General features: G+C 40.3%; 1 protein-coding gene across 2 annotated transcripts in view; it reads left to right on the top strand.

Moving 5' to 3' along the window:
- Positions 1–1416: 1416 nt before the first annotated feature.
- Positions 1417–23073, top strand: part of s100p (S100 calcium binding protein P) — a 65854-nt gene continuing 44197 nt past the window's right edge. For both annotated transcript variants that reach the window (XM_072572584.1, XM_072572583.1), the window contains exon 1: positions 1417–1514. In XM_072572584.1, coding sequence (XP_072428685.1) covers positions 1462–1514 — 53 coding nt within the window. In that variant the 5' untranslated portion in view covers positions 1417–1461. The remainder of the gene's footprint in view (positions 1515–23073) is intronic.

Here is a 23073-nt window from a genome sequence, read left to right as displayed (position 1 = left end):
TCCTCTCGCTGAGTTTTCCAGGCAGGCACCATACACACTCTTCTATTACCTGCTTAACTTCTGGAAATCTGCCCATACTACGTCCAAAGGACAATTTTAAAAATGGCAATACACATAGTGAGAATTCCTTCATTTTGAACACTTTTTTAAAGCATTTTTAATGTTAGCACATAGTTCTTACAAATTGTTATGTTTATAAGCATCAAGATATTGGCTTTCAGAAAAGTGAAAGCATAAAAACTGTCACAAATTCCTGAAAACATACCAACATAATAACCTGAGGATTTCTAATTGGCACAATTTTATCACCCTCAGAGACATAATTTTATTCATTTATAGCATAACACAGTTCCTTCCCTGAATACTTATGCAGTAATACTTGCATTTTATGGAAACAGAGACATCTACTGGAGTTATCCAGAAACAATAGTTTTGAATAAAGGTTTATTATGATATAATAGCCTGACAAAATTCACAGTAAACATTGATTACATTGATTATTTTGTTCTAATGTAGTAATTACTGAATTCACAAGACTAATATCTGACATCCACAGCTATTGTCATTTACAAAATTATGATCTCATGTGAAAGTTTTTAAGCAAATTTCTTGCAGTCTCAGACAGTGAGCAAAGATTTGAGTATTTGTACAGGAGAGGTCATATTAATAGATTAATAATCCAGAGTCCCGAACTAATATTTCAGTGCATAATACTCTAAATTCCAAAATGGGAGTTTGACAAATCAAATTCAGTTTAAACATCTAAACATAAAAAGGTTTGTTTTGATACAATAACTGTATATAATTGCTATACTGTTATAAAATCCCAACTGTTAATTAATGAGCTTTAGTGTAGGAAGCCTGCTGGCCTTTCCTGCTATACATGATTCCAGTTTGCACTAATGAGGTATGAAATGGGTATGAAATCACGATAAAGAATAAGAAAAGGGCCATCTCAGCCTGCTGAGGGTCTTTTTCACCAACTCGTAATGTTGCCTATATCCCAATAACTTATTTGTTAAAATATTTATACTGAGCCTTACAGGCTATCAATCATACACACTGTCCTGAAATGATACCTTAAAGTAGGATTGTAAAGTAAAATTATCTAAAATAAAATTTATTCAAAAAAAGTGGAATGCCCGTATAAAAGTTAATTAAAACGACATCTGGAAACTCAACTATTATTTGATAAACTTTTGATTTCCTTTGTGAGTCTGTAGGATATTAATGTAAATATTTTCTTGTGGGGTGGGACAAAAAGCATGGTCACTCAACTTAGCCATAATATAATGAGTGTTGAAAGTAGTTTGGTTATAACTACATAGAACAGTTCATTAACATCTGCACTGAGAAAACTTCCTGCTTTTGTTTCTGATTGTAATGATGCCCAAATGCCCACCCTTCCTTCCTTTGCAGATTTTGAGAGCAGCAAAGTTGAAACCAGAGACAAGCTACAATATGCTGAGAGATAAAACAAACTTCTTTCTCAAGGACCCTCAAAAGAAACTAGGGTAAGTTTAAACCTTATTTTTTTTCCAAAAATATCCTTCTCCTGAGGTATGTTTGTGGCTTTCTGATCTGTTTGTGGATTTTAAAAAACTTCTCCCAAGATACGTTTGTGGGTTGCTGATCTGTTTGTGGATAACTGTAATAAACTTCTGAGTTTTGATAGATTTAGAGCCAGGTTCCAACTGTCTGAACTGACAGGAAGTCAAATAAACCTGTGTTTTTAGTTGATTATCCTGTGGAGGATGTGGGGAAACAGAAGTGAAAAGCCTCGAGAGATGAAAGCATGCACCATTGAGAAAAATCATATTACAAAATAAAAATATCTAATTCACTTTGATTAATGGTTACCACCTAATGTTAAGAAAAAGCTGTCTATTGCTTGGTAACAGCTTAATTTATTATTTGCATTTCTTGGAAAGTTGTGCTCTAGAATTTGTAAAATTAGGTTTACCAATACCTGCCAAGTAGATTATTTGTATTTCAACTTTTACAATATATTCTTGAATTCAGTATAAAGCTGAATTGTAGGTGAACATCTTTATTTCAGGGATTGTTTTGACTGCAAGACATACCTGTGTAACTAGCACAGATTAAAAGAAAATATTTTTCTTCCTGCATTCAATGCCATAAAACACATTTAATACGATTTACAATATAGTGTCCAGCTATTCGGTCCAACCAGTTCTGGTTCTTTCTCTCTATCTCTATCTCTACCTGTCTCTCCTATTTGATTAAGCCACTCCTTGTGCTTCCTCATTTTCACCTCGCTTTGTGTTAAGACGTTTCTTCTGAATTCTCTAGTGGAGTTCTTACAATTTATTTTAACAGCCTCTCAAAATGCTCTTACCCACAAGGGAGAACGTTATTTCAGTAAACATTTGATCAAAAGCTTCATGATGTTAAATGCCTATTTAGAGATTCCTCCATGTTTCGTCAAGAGAATCCTGAAGGAAAAACCAATGAAACTTGTATTGATTGTAACGTGGTCAGCCAGGTGGACCTCAAAGAATATGTTACCTAACATGAGCTGTTAATCTGGTCCAATCAGAGAGCTATATGGCTGACAGATATAAATAGGAGTGTCAGAGGTACTATTCACTCTGAGAGCTGGCTCTGAGGGAGCTTGATCAGTGTAAATAAAGGGTGACTTGGTGATCGGATACTGGCTAATGTGGAGTTATTTCACTTGTGAATGACATGTACTGGTTCAACAAATATTGTGCATTTTAAAATTGAGCTCCAGCAGGACTGGTATGTTCATTCCAAGTATTATGGGTTTTTACTGGTAGAGGACTAGCCTGTGGTGTTATCCTTGTAATCTTCTCTAGTCCCTTTCTGAAATATGATGGGCAGAAATATATACAGTACTTTAAGTGTAGACTAACAACAGTTTAGTACAGATAAATTACCATTGCCTACTCTCTCAACTCTTCATTAAGGCTAATCAAGCAAAACTTTCTCTTTTGACCTTCATATTGTCTAATTATTTTTAGATTTTTGTTTTTAGATATAAGGTAGTTTTCTAATTTTATCAGATTTATCTGATTTTACCTTCACAATCATTCTAAATATGAAGACATTACAAATACTCAAACAGCTAATCCAGTACTTTCACCTCTTCTTGCGCAACAAGTCAGACAAGGAAGCTTCTGGTAATGAAAATCATTCATCCAGAAGAAAAACACAGGGTCCCTTACACTGGGATGGTGTGGTGTGTGGTGGCCTCCAGCATGGAATGGCATCCTCTCAGCCTGGTGTGGCAGTCTCTAAGCCTGTCATGGATTTAGCATGATCTCCCAGTCTTGAGGTGATACCGGAACAATCTCCCGGCATTGTGAACCTCAAGGTGAGGCCCTGTGCGGTCTGGAGCCAAGGCCCAGTGCGGACTGGAGTCTAGGTGCCAGCATGATCTGCATTTGAAAACAGCTGCTCTGGACTTTTATTTCTGCAATGCTGACATTTTATCTCTCTATCTTCTAAGATCTTGCAACCGAAGAAGCCGTACCTGGGTATCTTTGTACCTAAGATAGCACTACAGGTGGTGACTTATAAATGTTTCACTGTTCTCATTTGAGTACATGTGACAATAAAGCCAATTCAATTCAATTTACCATCCAACTATTTCTCAAATGACTTTGGGGATTTTCACCTTTACTAGCCACTTCAAATTATATTCTTACGTTGAGTGCGTTTATTCTTTTGGTCACAACTTGGACATGTGGGATTTGGATGGTATCAGCTCACTTCTTTAGTATAACACTCTCCTCAGCATCAGAATGTTACCAGCTCAACCTCAGCACATGGTTAAGTGTACAAGACAAATAGAATATTTATCATCCCAGGTGCAATGCATGAGCGGCACCATTGCAGCCTCCCTGCTGCAATGATTTTAAATGTACATTGAGTCCATTGCAGCATTTGAATAAGAACAGGTATGTGAGGGGACATAGGCTTAGGATTTTCATTAGAGGAAATGCTTTAATGGAAAAAGTTATTAGAGCATGGAAATATAAGGACTTGAAAATTAAGAAGTTTTAGAATCTGGGGAAAGGACAGGGGAACTATTGTAAAGTTTATATGATTGAATTCAGTCTATTCATCTGCAGAAAATCAGGTGGAACAGAAGCAGCTCTAAGGGATTTCCTGATCTATTTTAAGCATTTAACTGCTAAAGAATAAGAGGATTCTGCAGTTAAAAATATCATTGCAAAATGCCTTCATGAAAATAGACCTTGCGGATACCATAAACTGAAAATACTTTTATTATAAATATTTCATATAAAATTGAGTACAGGCAATAATGTCATTTAAAATTGTCTGCAATTAGCTGAGACAAAATGATACTGCCTCTGTTTTTAGCAAAATGGCACATCAGGCTTTCTAGAGAAGGCCATTAATTTTGTGGGAGACACAAGACTTGTTTTGCTGTTGTGGTTCGATCAGAAAAGAATCATGTTAGTTTATTTGGCCAGTACACATGGGCATCAATTTGCTGCTCACATTAGCTATTAAGAATAGATTACATTGTAACCAAATGTCAGGACAAGAACCTCCGAAAAGGTTTTTACCATTTAATAATTCATTAGAGATTCGTAAGATTATGGGGAAAAAAACATGAATTATTTATTATTTTGGAACAGTTTAAGTCTTTTTTAATTTGAGTACTGAAATTATGTTCCGTGTTGTACATTTCCTTTTCCATGTAATTGGCTTGCTCGCAAATAAATTCGGTTTAATTTTAGCTTGGATAAGTATGTTTGACAAGCTCATACTTAACTACAATTTGAAGACAGAAGAGTGTACTAAGTATCCTGTTAAGAGCAATCCAACATACTTTGGTATGTGAGGCAATTCTTAGACTTGTGATATATAAGCCTTTTCATAACATTTACAAAATTATAAATTTCAGCTCATATGAGACTTGGGTCTGTTTATGCAAAGCGGTGCTTTAAGTTCAAATGCTGATTGGGAGTGGAATGTTTGCAAGTAATTGGTCAGCTAGAAAATGGGAAGTCTTCAAAAATGAGATAATGAGAGTCAGAGCGACAGTAAGTTCTTGTTAGTGTAAAGTCAAGGCTGGTAAGGAATACTGAATGACTAGAGAAATTAAGGTTTTGGTTTAAAAAATGAAGGAAGCATTTGTCAGGTAAAGACAGGAGAGACCAAGAGAATCATTAGAAGAATATAAAGGCAGTAGGAGTATTTTTAGAGGGAAACGAGGAGGGCAAATAGGGTTAAGGAGAATCCAAAGGGATTTTATAAGTATATTAAGGACAAAAGGGTTGCTAGGGAGACAATAAGGCCTCTCAGAGATCAGCAAATTAAACCGAATTTATTTGCGAGCAAGCCAATTACATGGAAAAGGAAATGTACAACACGGAACATGGTAGCCTGGTTAGCAAGGTTAGATGTTATAGAATACAGGGAGACCTAGCCATTTGGATATAGAACTGGCTTAAAGGTAGAAGACAGAGGGTGGTGGTGGAGTGTTGCTTTTCCAACTGGGGGCCTGTAACCAGTGGAGTGCCATAAGAATCAGTGCTGGTTCCCCTGCTTTTCATCACTTATTTAAATGATTTGGATGTGAACATAGCAGGTATAGTTAGTAAGTTTGCAGATGACACCAAAATTGGAGGTGTAGTGGACAGCTAAGATGTTTACATCAGAGTACAACGAGATTTTGATCAGATCAGCCAATGGGCTGAGGTGTGGCAGATGGAGTATAACTTAGATAAATGCGATTTGGAAAGCAAATCTTAGCAGGACTTATATACTTAATGGCAAGGTCCTAGGGAGTGTTGCTGAACAAAAAGACCTTGGAGTGCAGGTTCATAGTTCCTTGAAAGTGGAGTCGCAGGTAGATAGAATAGTGAAGAAGGCATACTTTCCTTTATTGGGCAGAGCATTGCGTATGGGAGTTGGAAGGTCATGTTGCAGCTGTACAGGACATTGGTTAGACCACTTTTGGAATATTGTGTGCAATTCTGGTCTCCCTCCTATCAGAAAGATGTTGTGAAACTTGAAAGGGTTCAGAAAAGACTTACAAGGATGTTGCCAGGGTTGGAGGATTTGAGCTATAGGGAGACGCTGAATAGACTGGGGCTGTCTTCCCTGGAATGTTGGAGGCTGAGGGGTGACCTTATCGAGGTTTACAAATTTATGAGGAGCATGGATAGGGTAAATAGACAAAGTCTTTTCCCTGGGGTGGGGGAGTACAGAACTAGAGGGCATAGGTTTAGGGTAAGAGGGGAGAAATTAAAAGGGACCTAAGGGGCAACTATTTCACGCAGAGTGGTGCATGTATGAAATGAGCTGCCAGAGGAAGTGGTGGATGCTGTGGTATGGTTACAACATTTAAAAGGCAACTGGATGAATATATGAATAGGATGGGTTTAGAGGGATATGGTTCAAGTGCTGGCAAATGGGACTGGATTAGGCTGGGATATCTGGTCGGCAATGATGAGTTAGACTGAAGGGTCTGTTTCAGTGCTGTACATCTCTATGACTCTAGTAAAATTGAGTTAATGTTGTCCTAATACGTTACATCAGTAAGAGTCATGTTTTTGGGTTGGGGGTCTTGATTCTCTGCAGTTCCATCACATGTCATTATGGAAGGCAAGTACATTTGCACACAAAGCAAGGTAAACAATCAAACATAGAGCCATACTGCATGCTCTTGCAAAATGTATCTAATATCTGGTTTCAGAGTCAGTTTGGCAGATGACTGCAAGCAAGTCATCAATCCTAACAGCATGGATGGCTCATAACATTAGAGAACACAAGTGAAAAGAAATGTGCAAATGATTTTTTTATTAACATCTAAATCTGTGGTTTATTGCTCGGGAGAACATACAAATATTTTAATGAAGGTGCAGGTGAGTAATGAAGTTGAGGAATAATCACCCTGCATAAAAGAAAACTATTTACTGGATTAGAATCAAAATCCATTGGCCCCAACATTGTTTTATGTGTGTTTGGAGCAAATAGAAAGAGATAGAGAGAGAGAGATAGTGTGAGGGGTAGTGAAAGAGCACAAGAGACAACGATGTAAAGAGAAAAATAGAGAGAGTGATAGACATTGAGCAAGAGATTTAGGGTGAGATCTTTGACCCAGCAGGGACATGTCAGGATCAAAGAATATAACATCACCAATACTCACCAGTAAGCCTGTTGAGGTCAGAGAAACCAAATACTGTAGGAGAGAGTGCTGACTGTATGATCACAAGATCAATGGCCAGATAAGCTCAGCCAGTGGAGACTGAAGTGGTTTGCAAGGAGGGGAGGCGATGGTCTAGTTGTATTATTGCTGGATTGTTAATCCCGAGACCCGGGTAATCTTCTGGGGACCCAAGTTCAAATCCACCGCAGCTGATGGTGGAAGTTGAAGTCAGTAAGAAAATCTGGAATTAAGATATCAGTGATGATCATGAATCCATTGTTGATCGTCAGGAAAAACCATCTCGTTCAATAATGTCCCTCAGGGAAAAAAGACTGCCTTCCTTACCAGGTCTGGCCAACGTGTGACTCCAGACCCACAGCAATGTGCACTCTGGGCAATAAAGGATGGGCAACAAATGCTGTCCTAGCCAGTGATGCCCACATCTCATGAATGAATTTTTAAAAATTTTATTCAGGACACCAAATTGGACTCAAGACATTATTGCTGTTGCTTTATCCACAGCTGCTGCCAGACCTGCTGAGTTTCACTTTTATTTCAGTTCTCCAGCATGAACAGTACTTTGCTTTTATTTACTAGATATACTAACTCAGGCTGCTCACACTGAAACTGAGGCAGAAGCAGTTCCTGAAAGCTACTACTTTGAAAATGAGGTGCTTATGAGGAAAGGGAGACCCCATCACAGCCCTACAAATGAGGTTTGGATAGTGAGTGGTGTCACCAGGATTTTGTAGAGAAATATTGTGGTCAGTTCACAAGATTCCAAAGGCTGGGCATGTGAATAGGCTTGGCCTTTGAAACACAAGCCAGTATTCTTACTGGCCACAACTTCACAAGGATGGAACATAGAAACATGGGAAAACAGAAATTAGGAGAGGCACTAGGCAATTCAGCCCTTTAATACTGCTCTGCCATTTAACATGATCATGGCTGATCATTTCCTGGACTCAACTCCACTTTCCTGCCTGCTCCCAACAGCCATTTATCCTGCTTTTCATCAGAAACATATCTATCCATTTCGTTCTTGAATCTGTTGGTCGGTTTTACCTCCACTACATTCTGGGGCAGAGGGTTCCACAGATTCACAACCCTTTCAGAGAAGTAGTTTCTCCTCATCTCAGTTTTGAAACTACCTCCTCTCAGTCCATAACTCTGACCTCTTGTTTGAGACCATCCCCTGAGAGGGAACATCTGATGTCACGAGACCATCCCCTGAGAGGGAACATCTGATGTCACGAGACCTTGCAGAACCTGCCATATCTGGAAAAGCCTCAACCTGTATTAAGATCTGCACTTCTATGATTCCTGGTCTAATTTTGGAGAACTGTTCAGCAAGGTGTTAGTGGCCTGTGTGGGATACCTTATCATTATAGATGTGGTATCTATTTATCAGGAACTGCCTGTGAAACATATCTGCCAAAGCAGTGCTGAGGGAACTGACCCAATATAAGTCCCTCCCCACCCCTATCTGCATTCCGCACAGACCATTCCCCCGTGACCCTCTTGTTAAGCACACACCTCCCATCAACTCACCCTCCACACCTGGCACCTTCCCTTGCCACCGCAGGAGATATAAACCTGCACCCACACCTCCCACCTCACCTGCATCCAAGGCTCAAAGGATCTTATCACATCTGGCAGAGATTTTCCTGCACATCCACCCACCTCATCTACTGCGTCCATTGTTCTTGATGTAGTTTCCTCTATACTAGGGACATTGGACGCCAACTCCCAGAGAGTTTCAGGGAACATCTCTGGGACACAGACACCAAACAATCCCACTGCCCTGTGGCTGACCACATAAACTCCCCCCTCCCACTCCCCATGGACATGCAAGTCCTGGGCCTCCTCCACCACCAAATCCAAGCCACCCAACAACTGGAGAAAGAACACCTCATCTTACGTTTTGGGACCATTCAATTACACAGCATCAACATTGACTTCACTAATTTCCAAATCTCCCCTCCTCCTACCTCATCCCAGATCCAACTCTCCAACTCAGCACCACCCTCTTGACCTGTCCTACTTGTTCATCTTCCTTCCCACCTATCTGCTCCATTCTCCCCACCGATGTATCACTATTACCCCCCACCTGGATTCACCTACCACCTTCCCAGCTACCTTATCCCCCACCCCTACGCCACCCTCCTATTTATCTCTCCGCGTCCTTCCCCTCCACATTCCTGATGAAGGGCTTACGCCTGAAACGTCAACTCTCCTGGTCCTTGGATGCTGCCTGACCTGCTGTGCTTTTCCAGAGCCACACTTTTCAACTCTGACTCTCCAGCAACTGCAGTCCTCACTTTCACCCAGTATGGTTTACCCACCAAACTCCAGTTGGATTAGGGTTCAAATACCATGTCCAAAATATCCCAGGATTTTATGGATAAAACCTGGGCATGATACAACAAGGGTCACAGTGGAATGCTAGAATGTTTCTAGTAGACCCTAAAAACAACAATCAGGACATATTGTCATGAGTACCTTAATCACTGGATGGAGGTCTTGAGTTTGTTCTGTTCGCCAGCAGGAATTCATCCAATGAGTCCATTGGTCTTATTCCATTTGAAGTAGGTTACAAGCACCATATGCTTGGGCCTTTGAAACTAATCAAGGCGAGGTTTTTAGAACAGAAAGAGAATGTCTCCACATTAGACTACACCCCAAGAGGGACTGTCCTATGAACACCTGGAAATCTCCCAGACAGTAATAAAGGAGCAGGCAGACATCATTCCAAATCCCACACATTTCAGCTCTGAGACTGTCAGTAAGTACTTCTATCAATGACAGAGGAAGCTTTAAACGCCTGATGTCAGAGGTTTGGATAAAATAAATATAATGCTCAGGGAAGAGAATTATCTTTTTGAGGCACCAGATTGGGGAGTAAATCAAAGGGTGTGTCATGTCAACATGAGGAAAAAAAAACACCACAACCAAGAGAACAAGTAGGTAATGATCTGTCCCATCACACTGCCACTAACCTATAGAATGAATGCAGCAGAAGGGATGAGTTGGAAGGAAAGTAGGTGAGGCCCATGTTGAACTCTTTCCCCCTGCACCTTAGGGGTGGCTAACCAATATAGAAATAGTGGCAAATGTAGATTCCGTATTAGCTTACCTAGGTGCAGATCAGTGAATTGACTCAATGTTGTTGCTCATTACATTTAAGGCCATTTGCTCAGACAAGTCAGGCTATAAAACCCTCACTCCACATAATGTGGATATGAGAAGGCCCCTCCCATAAAGCGAAATCCCTGGTGTTTTCAGGGCAAGGCCTAAAAGAACTGGTCCAGTTCTGGGAGGAGATTAACTACATGCTAATGTACCAACTAATAATGCTTCTGAGCCGCAGAGGGAGTTGCCCAGTTGTGCTTACGCTCAAGCTGGATGGCTTCACACAGCTCTGCATTTCCCAGTGAAAATTTAATGGAACCAATATCACAGAAAAGGATTTATTCAAGAGGTATTGGCAAGTTCCTTTGACTGTTCATGCAAGGGGATTTATCATTGTAACTCGGGAAAGATTATACGAGTGTCTGGTCATGCCATTTAGATTGTGAAATGCCCCAGTCACCTTTCAAAGCCTGATGAACCAGATAGTAACAGGATTATCTAACTACATGGTGAATCTAGATGACCTCCTCATCAATATCTGGGAAATGCATTGCGGCAACTGCAAGCCCTCTTCCAAAAAAAACAGTCAATTGACTGAGTCATCAATCTGGCAAACAGCAAGCTCTTTAATGCTCAAGTGACCTCTCAGGTGACATTTAATTAAAGGACAAGTAATGCTCAGGGCCTGAAAGGTAGTAATAATACCATTGTTCCCAATTCCCACAACGGAATTGGAAATTGTGAGGTTCTTGGGAATGTATGGAATCTACCAAATGCTTGTCCCAAACTTAAGAACAGTAACTGTGCTGCTGACAGACATATTACAGGAAAAAGAGAAGATAATATGGCTGAGAAATGTCAGATAACTGTTGGAAAGCTGAAGATTATTTGAATAACTGAGTCTATGCTAGCTGCTAAATTTTACTGAAATTTTTAAGATTCAGAACATGTGGTTATTCTATTAGGATTTATTCCTTAAACTATACCACTTTTAAAAAACACAAATATTGCTGGGAAATCAAACATAATTGCAACTGTCCTGTCCAGAACTTAAAGGGATCTACTTAGAACTGAAAAGATAGTATTGACTGAGGCTAGGAGAATGAATGTGTCTGTGAATATGGGTTTTTAAAGTATATTTTTCCCTTTGTAATGAACCATGAATGATTCACATTTCATTTGTCATCTGGAGTAACTGTCAAGATGATGGAGGAACTCTGAACTACCTAAAGACATATTGAATTTTAATAAAACATTTGTTTCTTTAATAAATGAACATGTAGCCAAAATATGACCACTGATCCAAATTCATTGGCTTTCTTGAAAGAGCGAGATCTTGGAATGTCAAATATGACAAGATATCAATGAACCTTCAAATAGATGGACTTGAAAGAAGAGAAATGCACTACAAATGAAACTATAACCTCTTGGAAGTTAACTCAGATATGAACATGATGAGAGAAAGGATAGCAGTCTGGTCACAAGATATTTTATGTCTTCCCCTTTCAAGAATACATGTGAACAGGGGTTGAAAGCCAGTTCAACTCTCGTCTGTATGTGCTGGTGGAAGAAAGCATGCTAATGAGTTGAAGTATTTGGGTGAACTAGCCTCTGTTCAAGTACCACTGTGCTGTGAAGGTCACAGTTAAAGAACCACCCTATATTGGAGGAAAATGACTCTATCATGGAGCGCCAGAACCAGCCAGTCAGCAAGCCAGTCAAATGGATATAGGTGAAAAGAATTTCAACTAATCTTCCTAAGTGGGGATCCTGAGAGCTCTTGTGATACAGTGTTCGTGTCCTATCTCTGGGCCAAGAGATCTCGGTTCAAAAGCCCAACTGCTCTGAAGGTATGTAATAACATCTCTGAACAGGTTGATTAGGAAATATTCAAGCCAGGAATCCTGAAACCAGCTGTCCCACTATCTGTGCCACCTTTGTGCTCTCACGAGGAGGTTGAACAATTCATCACACCACCTCATGCTCCCACATGGAGGTTTAACAGTTCATCAACTTCAATAACATGTTCAACCCTGACCTTATGTTCATCTGGACTATCTTAGAGACCTCCCTTCCCTTCCTGGACCTCTCCATCTCCATCAATGGTAACTGACTCAACAGGGACGTCTTCTACAAACCCACCAACTCCCACAACTACCTGGACTACCACCCTGTAAAAACACTATCCCTTATTCCCAATTCTTCCGCCTCCACCACACCTGTTCCCATGAGAACCATTATTATTATTTCCGACATTTAACAACTCACTCCTATGTTAAATAACACATGTGATTAACATGGCTCCTTTTAAAATTAAGTTTATTTGGTTGGAGAGAAAGGTATTCACATCAGAGGGCGTCCTCTGTTCTGAAGACCTATAGAGTTTACCGTACCCTTAGCCAAGCTGTTCCAGCCATAACTACAACAGTAGCATTTACCCAACAATGTGGAAAATTGCTCAGGTATGATCTGTACACAAAGAACAGAACAAATCTAAATTGACCAACTGCCACTCAGTCAGTTTACTTTCATCATCACTAAAGTGATGGAATGGGTAAACAACTGTTCAATCAAGTAGCACTTGCTTAGCCATAATATGCTCACCAACACTCAGTTTGGGCATTCAGCTCCTAACTTCATTACAGCCTTAGAAAAAGAACTGAATCCAAGTGGTGGGGTTAGAGTGATTGCCCTTGATATCAAGGGCAAGTTTAGTATTAAGAGACCTGAGCAAATCTACAGTCAATGGTAATCAGGAAAAAAACTCTCAACTGGTTGGAGTCATGCCTGTTGCAAGAGAAGATAGTTGTGGTTGTTGGAGGTCAGTCAGCTCAGCTCCAGGACATCTCTGCATTTACCTATCACATTTCCAACACTCCTCCCCCAAGTCCCTCCTCCCTACCTTTTATCTTAGCCTGCTTGGCACACTTTCCTCATTCCTAAAGAAGGGCTCATGCCGGAAACGTCGATTCTCCTGCTCCTTGGATGCTGCTGACCTGCTGCGCTTTTCCAGCAACACATTTTCAGCTCTGATCTCCGGTATCTGCAGTCCTCACTTTCTCCTAGTGTGGTAGGCCCAGGCATCTTCTATTGCTTCATCAATGACCTTCCCTCCATCATTAAGTCAGAAGTCAGATGTTTGCTGATGATTGCACAATATTCAGTATCTCTCATAACTGCTGAACATTTGAAGCATTCCAATTTCGAATGCAGCAAGATCTGGACAATGTCCAGGTTTGGGCTGACATACAAGTGCAGGGCAATGACCATCTCCCAAAACAGAGAATCCAACCATTGCCTCTTGGCATTCAATTGCATTTCTATGCTCAGTCTCCCACTATCAATATCCTGGGTGTTACCATTGATCTGAAATGGAACTGGACTAACTCCATAAATACTATGCTACATGAGCAAGTCAGAGACTGGGATGCAGTGAGTAACACACTTTCTGAAGCTCCAAAACCTATTCATCATCTACAAGGCACAAGTCAGAAATATAGTGCAGGTGTTAACAACTTGTCCAGGTATTAACAACTCCAACAAAAATCCAGAAGTTTGACACCAAAGACCAAAACAGCCCATTTAACTAGCTTAACATCCACAAACATTCACCCCCTCCACCACTGACATTCAGCAACTGCAGTGTGTACCATCTACATGAGGCATTGCAGAAATTCACCATAATTCTTTCGACAGCACCTTCAGCAAATGTGCCAAATCCCATCAGTTGAACATCAAAAATTACAGTCACACATAGATCTCTTCTTTCCCCTTTTGCAGGAGAGAAAGAGAGATTTAGAGGTGAGCCACCACTGAGTTCCCAGTTTACAGCTTCAGAGAAGACATTGAAAATCAGTGATATTTCAGAGTTATTGAACATCAGAGGCAAAGAGCTTACATTACCTGGTGACAAAATTAAATATCAGCAACTTAAATGTAACATTACACTGAATCACATTGATCTAATTACAGTAGCGTGTGAAATACAATCATCTTCATAACGCTAACTTACAATAAAGTTATCCTGCCAATATTAATGTATATGTTTCTCCTCCATTGGAGCCTGCATCTCTGCAAGGTGAATAAATTCTTAGAGAAGCTGATTTTCCCAGGAGTGAACGATTAGATTGCTCATGCCTACCAAGTGCTATAAGACATGTTCACTTTGGTTGGTCTAGTTAGAGAAATAATTGGAATTTCACCTGGTGAGATATACTTCACAAAGGAGCAAGAAGAATGGTGGTAGCAGAGACAGTGAAGGCAAGTCCATTTCAGAGGGGGCAGCCTTTTTCAAATGTTTTCAAACTACTTAATATGAAACAGGTGCTGCACGCCAAAACCAGAAAGTGAAGGGTTAACCGTCAGGGGGATTTGGAAAATTCATAATGTACTAATAAGACTTCTATGCATACTGTCTACAGTTACAGGAATCTAACTCAAGCATGAATGGTTGACTTTGAAAGACACTGTGAGGATGTCTTCTTCCATGGATAATTATTTAGCTCCATGAGAAATTAATTGTGGAATTAAGGGATTCATAGCAGCTTCGACCACAGCCATGCAGACACTTATGCCAACATGCGTCTGGCACATTTAATATAACAATAAACATCTTAGCTTTGGCCCTCCAGCATATTCCAAACTGCTCTCCAGTCAAGTTCACTGAATGTGACAGATCCATAAGAGGGATGATGGCATTGGACACTGAAGCGGGGTTTCCATTCAAAACACACACACTGGTTACCCATTGCCCAACACCCTTACTGCCACCATCACAGTGCCCAATATGGTGTGTTATCATCTAATGACCTAGTGCATCCCTGAACAAACACAATGTCAGTGAGTGAGATGGGTGGGTGGATTGGGTAATTGGGATAATGTCTGATGATGAAACAGGATGTGAAGTTCTCCACTCCTCAACCAGAGGTCAGCCCCTTGGCCATGAGTGGGACCCTGATCGCTGGAAGACAAGGCGAGAGCTGCCCCTTCCTGTGCTGCTCTCTTCTCATCGACGAGTCAGGGTAGTTTCAAGGGGAGAGATGGCTCGCTCAGCGCAGTGGGTGAATCACCAGGGTTTGGTTTGTAGACATCTGTGTGCTCCTCACACTGCCCACCATGAACAATGCTCTGCTTCTGCCCGAGGCAGGAGGGTGACTCCTTGCCAGTGATTGGTTGCAGTTTGGACTGGCAGTCAAAGGCTGAAAATGGATACAAGCTAGGAGCTGCAACCAGCCAATTTGTAATTCAGGATTTGCCAAACCTGGAGTATTGCATGTGATTTTGGGGTCTCTTTCTATGAGGAAGGATGTTCTGGCTTTGGAGGTAGGATAGAGTCGGTTTGCCAGACTGCTTCCTGGGATGGCAGGACTGACATATGAAGAGAGACTGGCCTGGTTTGGACTATACTCACTGGGAGAACAAATTACTGCAGATGCTGGAATCTGTACTGAAAACAACAAGTGCTGGAGATCACAGAGCTCTGATGAAGTCATCAAGATTCAAAATGTTAGCTTGCTCTCTCTCCGTGGATGCTGTCGAACCCCCGCTGTAGTCTCCAGCATTTGTTATTTTCAGTATTATATTCACTCGAGTTGAGAAGAATGAGGAGGGAGGGACCTCATAGAAACTTATAAAACTTTAGCAGGAGTAGACAGTGTAAACGTAGGAAAGATGCTTCCGATGACCAGGGAGTTCAGAACCAGGGGTCACAGTCTAAGGACGTGGGGCATGACTGACATGAGGGGAAACACTTTCACCAAAAGAGTGGTGAGCCTGTGAATTCACTGCCACAGAAAGCAGTCATGGCTAAAAACATTGAATGTTTTCAAGAAGGAGTTAGATCTAATTCTTAGAGGTAAAGGAATCAAAGGGTATGGGGAGAAAATGGAAGAAGGGTTGGACGATCAGCCATGATTATATTGAAAGACAGAGCAGGCTTGAAGTGTCAATGAAGCTTGAAGTGTCTACTGCTGCTCCTATTTTCCACGTTTCCCCAAACAAATCCATGCTGTCTTCCCTTAAGTAGCCTGCATTGACCCAAGCAACTGTTAATTTTATCCCAAATTGTCAATAAACTAGCTAGCCTGTAGTTGCTGGTCTTCCACCTTAATTTTTGGTCATGGGAGCAAGTGAGTCTTCTGTCTCTCCTTTTACTCTTACGAGATATGAATGGGCTGCCCAAGAATTCCACTCTTGCGCTCTAATAAGGTCTCATCAGAATTTTCAACAGCTAAGTGTTGACATGTGTTCCATTGAGATCTATGAAAAGCTCCTAGAAATGAGAGACATAGGTAAATGAGCCAGGAAGGCATTAACTACAAATAGTCATTTCACAATATCACAATATCAATTAATCATTGAACAAAATTAAAGCAAAATACTGTGGATGCTGAAAATCTGAAACAGAAGAAAATGCTGGAGAAACTCAACTGGTCTGGCTGCAGCTGTGGAGAGAGAAAAGAGCTAACATTTTGAGTCTGTATGACACTTCTTCAGAACTGAAAGAGGTTGGAAAATGTTTTGGTTTTATATTTTTGACAGAGGTGAACGAGATGTGATACAATCCAGCAATACCTGTCACTTCGTGGGGTATGTGGAACGTTCCTTGTACCAGTGCTAATTAGGCTCCCACCCACAACTCTTTCTCTTAAGTATCGATGTTGTCTTCAGTACTGCCTGCTGCTCTCATCTGGAACTGGAATAATTAATCAGCTTCACTTCTGATTTCCACCCTTCCCTGACCTTTATCTCATCCATCCCTGACACTTCCTTTCCCTTCCTTGACTTCACTGTTTCCATTTCTGGGGATAGGCTATCCATTAATATCCCTTACAAACCTACGGACTCCTCTGTTTAACTCAACTACACTTCCTCACACTCTGCATCCTGCAAGAATCCCATTTCATTCTCCCAGTTTCTGTCTTTGCTGCATCTGTTTCAATGATACCACTTTCTACTGGGTGCCTCCAATGTGACTTTTTCCCTCAGTTGAAGACCCATCCCCCCACCACACTGTGAGTGGCCAGACCCTCAGCCACGTCCAATCCATCTTATGCACTTCTGCTTTCAGCCTTCTCCTTCTTCTCAGAACAATAGCAGAGTTCTCCTTGTGCTCACTTTCCACCCCACCAGTCTCTGCATTCAAAGGATCATCCTCAACAATGTCTGCTATTTCCAGCAGGATACCTCCACCAAACACATCCTTCCCTCCCTTCCACTGTCAGCATTCCACAGGGATCATTCATTCTGAACACTCCTTACTTCCCGTTGGCATTATGTCACATGATTACAGAAGATGTAACACTTGCCCCATTCACCACTTCTGTCCTCACTGGCCAAGGTTCCAAATGATGAAGCAGCATTTAACTTATATTCTTTCAATCTAGTCTACCATATTTATAGCTGACAGTGCGATTCACATTGTGGTCTGTGGTCTGAGTGCCCGCTTTGTGAAATACCTCCACTCTGTGCTTAGGAATGACTCCACATTCCATTTGCTTGCCATTTCAATAAACAATCTTGCCCACATGCTAATATTCTGGACCAGCTGAAATGTTCCAACAAATCACAACATAAGCTTGGATAACAACCTCATGTTCTGCGCTGATATTTTATAGCCTCTATGACCAATAGTTTAATGATGTTTGTTCTCCAATTTACCTACATTCTCTCTTCACCCCCTCAGAACACCCCCAACCCTGCAGCTTTGTTTTGTCTGTGGCTTTTTTCTATTTTCCTCTCAGCAGCATTCTCTCCCTTTCACACCTTAATTTATACCCATTTTACATCTCTTTTTCTCTTTCACCACTATTAATAACTTCTTTGTCCTTTGTACCTTGCCTCCACATTATTTGTCTCCTGCACCACCTCTCTGCCTCTCACAAAAGTACATTAAAACAATTTCCAATCCCCTTTCACTCTGAAGAAGAATCACACTGGACTTGAAGTGTTCACTCTCTGTTTTAAATATACTCAATGACGTGGCCTCCACAGCCTTATGTTGTAATGAAAGAAGTTTCTCCTCATCTCCATTCTAAAGAGTCTTCCCTTAACTCTTAAACTGTGCCCTCGGGTCTTCGTCTCTCCTGCCAATAGAAACATCTTCCCATGTCCACTCTGTTCAGACTGTTCAGTATGCTGCAACTTTCAATCAGATCTCCCCTCATCCTTCTAAACGTCATGGAGTATACTCCCAGAGTCTTTAAACATTCCTCATGTTAAGCCTTTCATTCCTGGGATCATTCTCGTGAACCTCCTCTGGACCCGTTTCAGGGCCAATACATCCATCCTAGATCAGCATTTTCTATGCTTTCAGGAGGACAACAATCAACCATATTAAAATGAGGCTTGTGAGAGAAAATGGTACAAGCCTCAAGGCAAAAACATTATAGACTTGCTGCCTGCCCTGCATGCTTGAATTATCCTCAAGTTAAAACTGATGAACCTGTGAGCAATCTACTAAGCAGAATGAGTGACATAACAAATTAAATCTTCATTTGCCCAAGTGATGGCTAATCTTGTCTGAAATTATTGTTTCTGGAAGCTTACCCACCCCAAGTTAATCTTTCCAGATTTAATTACAATTATATTTCCAGAAATGTTTTTCATTATATATGAATGACTCTGTTCAGTAAATGAGTTTGAAATTTAGAAAGAGTGCTTTATCTGCCCACGGGTAAGTACCACATGTCTTAAACATTGTACATCTGCATGTATTCAACACACACATTTCACATATCCCACTGAATATATATATATGTTCTCACAAGTCGTCTGCCTGTCTGTTTTTGATCTAGTTTCATTAACTGTGTTGCACAATCATTCGTTTGTGAAATCCAGTAACATGGTAGCTAAGTTTAAAGACATAATTCTAAATAAATAATATAAACAAAATGATAGGCTTTTAAAATTTTAATTGTACTTTTCAAGGTAGCCCTGTTGAATAAAAAACTGTATAGTCTTTTCTTGTCCACTAAACTCAATCTCATTGACATTTACAAGCAAATCAACAAAGCAACTGAACTCATGAAAAATGTACCACAAAGGGAAAAAATAATGTTTTAGGAATGTATATCAGGTATGTAAACAAAAAATAAACAGGGGTAAATCAAGTCAAAAAGAAACAAACTAATGGAAACTGATATTGTGACAAATTCTCATTATCTCCAGGGTTAGGGGAATAGACTTTCTACAGATAACAGAAGATGCCAAACTGCTCCAATGTAACTCTCTTAAGCATTGTGAAGAACAGATGATCCAATGAGAAAAGAAATCAGGTCTGTGATTGAGCACACAGAGCTGCAAATAATTAATCATTGGAAAATGAGGAGTGAGTGTATGGATACTGCATGAGTACGGTATTAGTTTGCTTGCTTAGAGAAGGTTGTAAATGTGTTATAAGCAGTTCAGAAAAGGTTTATTAGATGAAGACCTGAATGGGCAGATTGTCTTATAAGGAAATGATGGACAGGCTAAGCTTGTATCCAGTGAAGTATAGATGGTAAAGAGATGACTTGACAAAAAATAAGTCATGAGGAAAATTGACAGGATGCATGTGGAAAGGATAGTTCCTCTTAAGAGACAATCTAAAACCAAGGGTCACTGTTTAAAAGTAAGCGGAAGACCTATTTAATATAGGCATAGGGAGTAATTTTTTCCCCACTAATGGTTACGAGTCTTTGAATCCTCTTCCAGAGAGGTGGGGGAAACAGAGTTCTTGAATATTTTTATGATAGAGGTAGAAAGATTCTTGATAAGCAAGAGATTGAAAGATTATCAGGGTAAGCAGTTAAGTGGAGTATTCTGAACAGCCACAATTTTCATGAATGATGGAGCAAGCTTAAGAAGCTGAGGGGCCTTCGCTGGTTCATATTTTAATGCCCATTTAAGGCTCTCCAGTTTGTTACAGTTCCAAAGGTATATCCAAAATTGTTAAGCTCTCAAGTGAGAAAGGATGAACTGGCTTCATTGCTTTATTCATGTATCCACTCAGTTGTTCGCAAGAAGGATGATTCAAATTAATCCTTTCCCTGGAGTAAATATTTTCCCAGACCCAAATGAATTGATGCTTTTAAAGGGAGCTAATTTAATCAGGCTCTCCTGAGTGAAAAAGAGTATATTTATTAATAAATAAATGTGAGTGCGCGCACACACACACACACACACACACAATACAGTTGTATTGGTAGTTGAACAATCAGTTTATCAATTCTTAGTTTTGCGGATTGATTGAGATTCTGTAAATTTGATTCTATTCACGATTGAATTCTAGCATTCAGGATGAGACAGAAAGTCCTTTTGTGACCTGCTTCTCTTTTACTGGCACTCAGAGTGATACAGTTGTTATTTGCAATACAAGGTGACTAGGGGATACTGCGACTGTCACAGCACACTAACACTCAAACCCAGGCTGGTATACAAGAGAACATTCAGAGAGAGAGCATTTTATCGTGTTGCTCACCTCTTCTGGGTTGCACTGAGGGTGCATTTGCAAGAAATAGAGCACATCAAATAGGGTCATATCAGATTGTAAGTTGTATGTTTCTACTGGCTACTGATTAATGGAGTAGCATCAGCCCATAGTGAAGCACTTTTCTTTGTATTCTCACAGCACAGCTCTCTGTGTCACTTTCTTTTGTCCATTAATATTATAAAAACAGCAGGTCTATGCTCTCACTTCCAATTACATGTGGGTAAATTGGAATATTTCTCCATTAACCAGCTAAATGTCAAATCTAAACTACATATCACATTTCACAATCAAACCATCAGTGTGGACCTATGCACATTAGCTCAGTATGGCCACTTTTATGATGTGATTTTGCAGCAACAGCTGCTGTTATCACATTACTAGCAGTACCAGTGTACACAGAACCTGACTATTATTTTATTCTCTTTGCCATGATTGAAAACTAACTGTATGCTAGACATTTGTTTTGTGGCATTAACATTGATGCAAATTTCTTAAGATAATTACTAATATCAGGTTTTTCAACAGATACAGAGACAGACAGATAATAAAGAGTGTAGAAGCAAGTCCATTCACATTTTCACAAAAACTTAACTGGTAAAAAGATGGAATCTATTTAAAATACATTCGTACTTGCTAGTTCTTATTTTATTATTTTCCTTTTCCTACTGCTGTGTGGGTGTTCTTGTGGTGCAATAGGTAGCATCCTTGCGTCTGAACCAGAGCTGTGGATTCAAATCCCACTCTGGGGTGCAATGGCCAAGCAAAGTGCATGCATTATATGGCCATAATATCAAACAGCACAAAAGAGGTCGTTCAGCCCATTGAGTCTGTACTGACCTATCTATACTAGTCCCACTTTTTAGCACTTTGTCCTTAGCCTTGAATGTTATGACATTTTAAGTGCTCACCCAAGTACTTTTTGAAGTTATGAGATATTCTGCCTCCACTGCATTCTGCATTCTGGATTCTCATCTCTCTAGGTGGAACCGTTTTCCTCAAATCCCCTATAAACCTCCTACCCTTCACCTTAAAATTATACACTCTTGATTTTGACTCTTCAACTAAGGAGAGCAGCAGCTTTCTATTTACCTTTCTATTATACCCTTATAATCTTAAACACCTCAATTAAGTCCCCTTTGAACCTTCTCCGCTCTGATAAAAACAACTCAAACTTCCATAAGATCTCTTCATAGCTAAACTGATCAATCCCCGGCAACATCCTAGTGAATCTCCTAACCAAAGTGTTGTACAGCTACAGCTCCAACATAACCTCACTACTCTTATAACCCATTCAGTGACTGAAGTCACACAACACCAAGTTATGGTCCAACAGGTTTATTTCAAATCACAAGCTTTCAGAATGCTGCTCCTTCACCCGATGAAGGAGCAGCACTCTGAAAGTTTGTGATTTCAAATAAACCTGTTGGACTATAACCTGGTGTCATGTGACTTCTGACATTGTCCACCCAGTCCAACACCAGCACCTCCACATCATATGCGAGACCGATAAAGGCAAGCATCCTGTATGCCTTCTTAACATCCCTATTAACCTGTCCTGCAATCTTCAGGTATCTATGGGCAAGCATCTCAAGATCCTTATGTTCCTATGAGTTTCCTAGTGTCCTGCCATTCATTGAGTACTCCCTTGTCTTTTTACTTCTTCCAATGTGCACCACCTTACACTTTTCATGGTTAAATTCCATCTTCCACTGATCTTCCCATTTGACCAATCCATCTATATCTTCCTGTAATGTAAGACCTTCTTGCTCACTATTAGCCACCTAGTCAATCTACTTGTCATCCCACAATCTGACTGATCACCCACCCCATGTTTTCATCTATATCACTGAAATATATCACAAGCAATATGGGAACCAGCACTGATCCCTGTAATACACCACTGGAAACCAGCCTCCAGTTACACAAACAGCCATCAAACAACACCACAGGTTGAGTAATTACTTACAAATCCTTCCAACACACATCAATGACAGGCACCAAGAAAGGGAAACTCCAGGTCAGCCATGTAATAGAAATAAAGTGGAGTTTCCACCACCATTATCTGTAGTGCCAGGTTACAACATGCATGCCAAAATATATGTTGCAACAGCAAGTTAGTCTCCTTGGGGGACTAATTGGTTGTGTAGTCAGTGTGGATCAATCCTTTTTCTAGTTGGGATTCAGGACATGCCTCCCTTCTCTACCCAACATGGAGATTGTGATGCTCTGATGGACATGACTTTAGGCGAAAACTGAAGACGATTCATTTTGGTTCACCAAACAGAAGACACAATCTCAA

This window comes from Chiloscyllium punctatum, chromosome 6, assembly GCF_047496795.1.
Source record: "Chiloscyllium punctatum isolate Juve2018m chromosome 6, sChiPun1.3, whole genome shotgun sequence".
NCBI lineage: Eukaryota > Metazoa > Chordata > Chondrichthyes > Orectolobiformes > Hemiscylliidae > Chiloscyllium > Chiloscyllium punctatum.
Note: the sequence above shows the minus strand (reverse complement) of the source record. Positions and strands in the feature narration are given on the sequence as shown.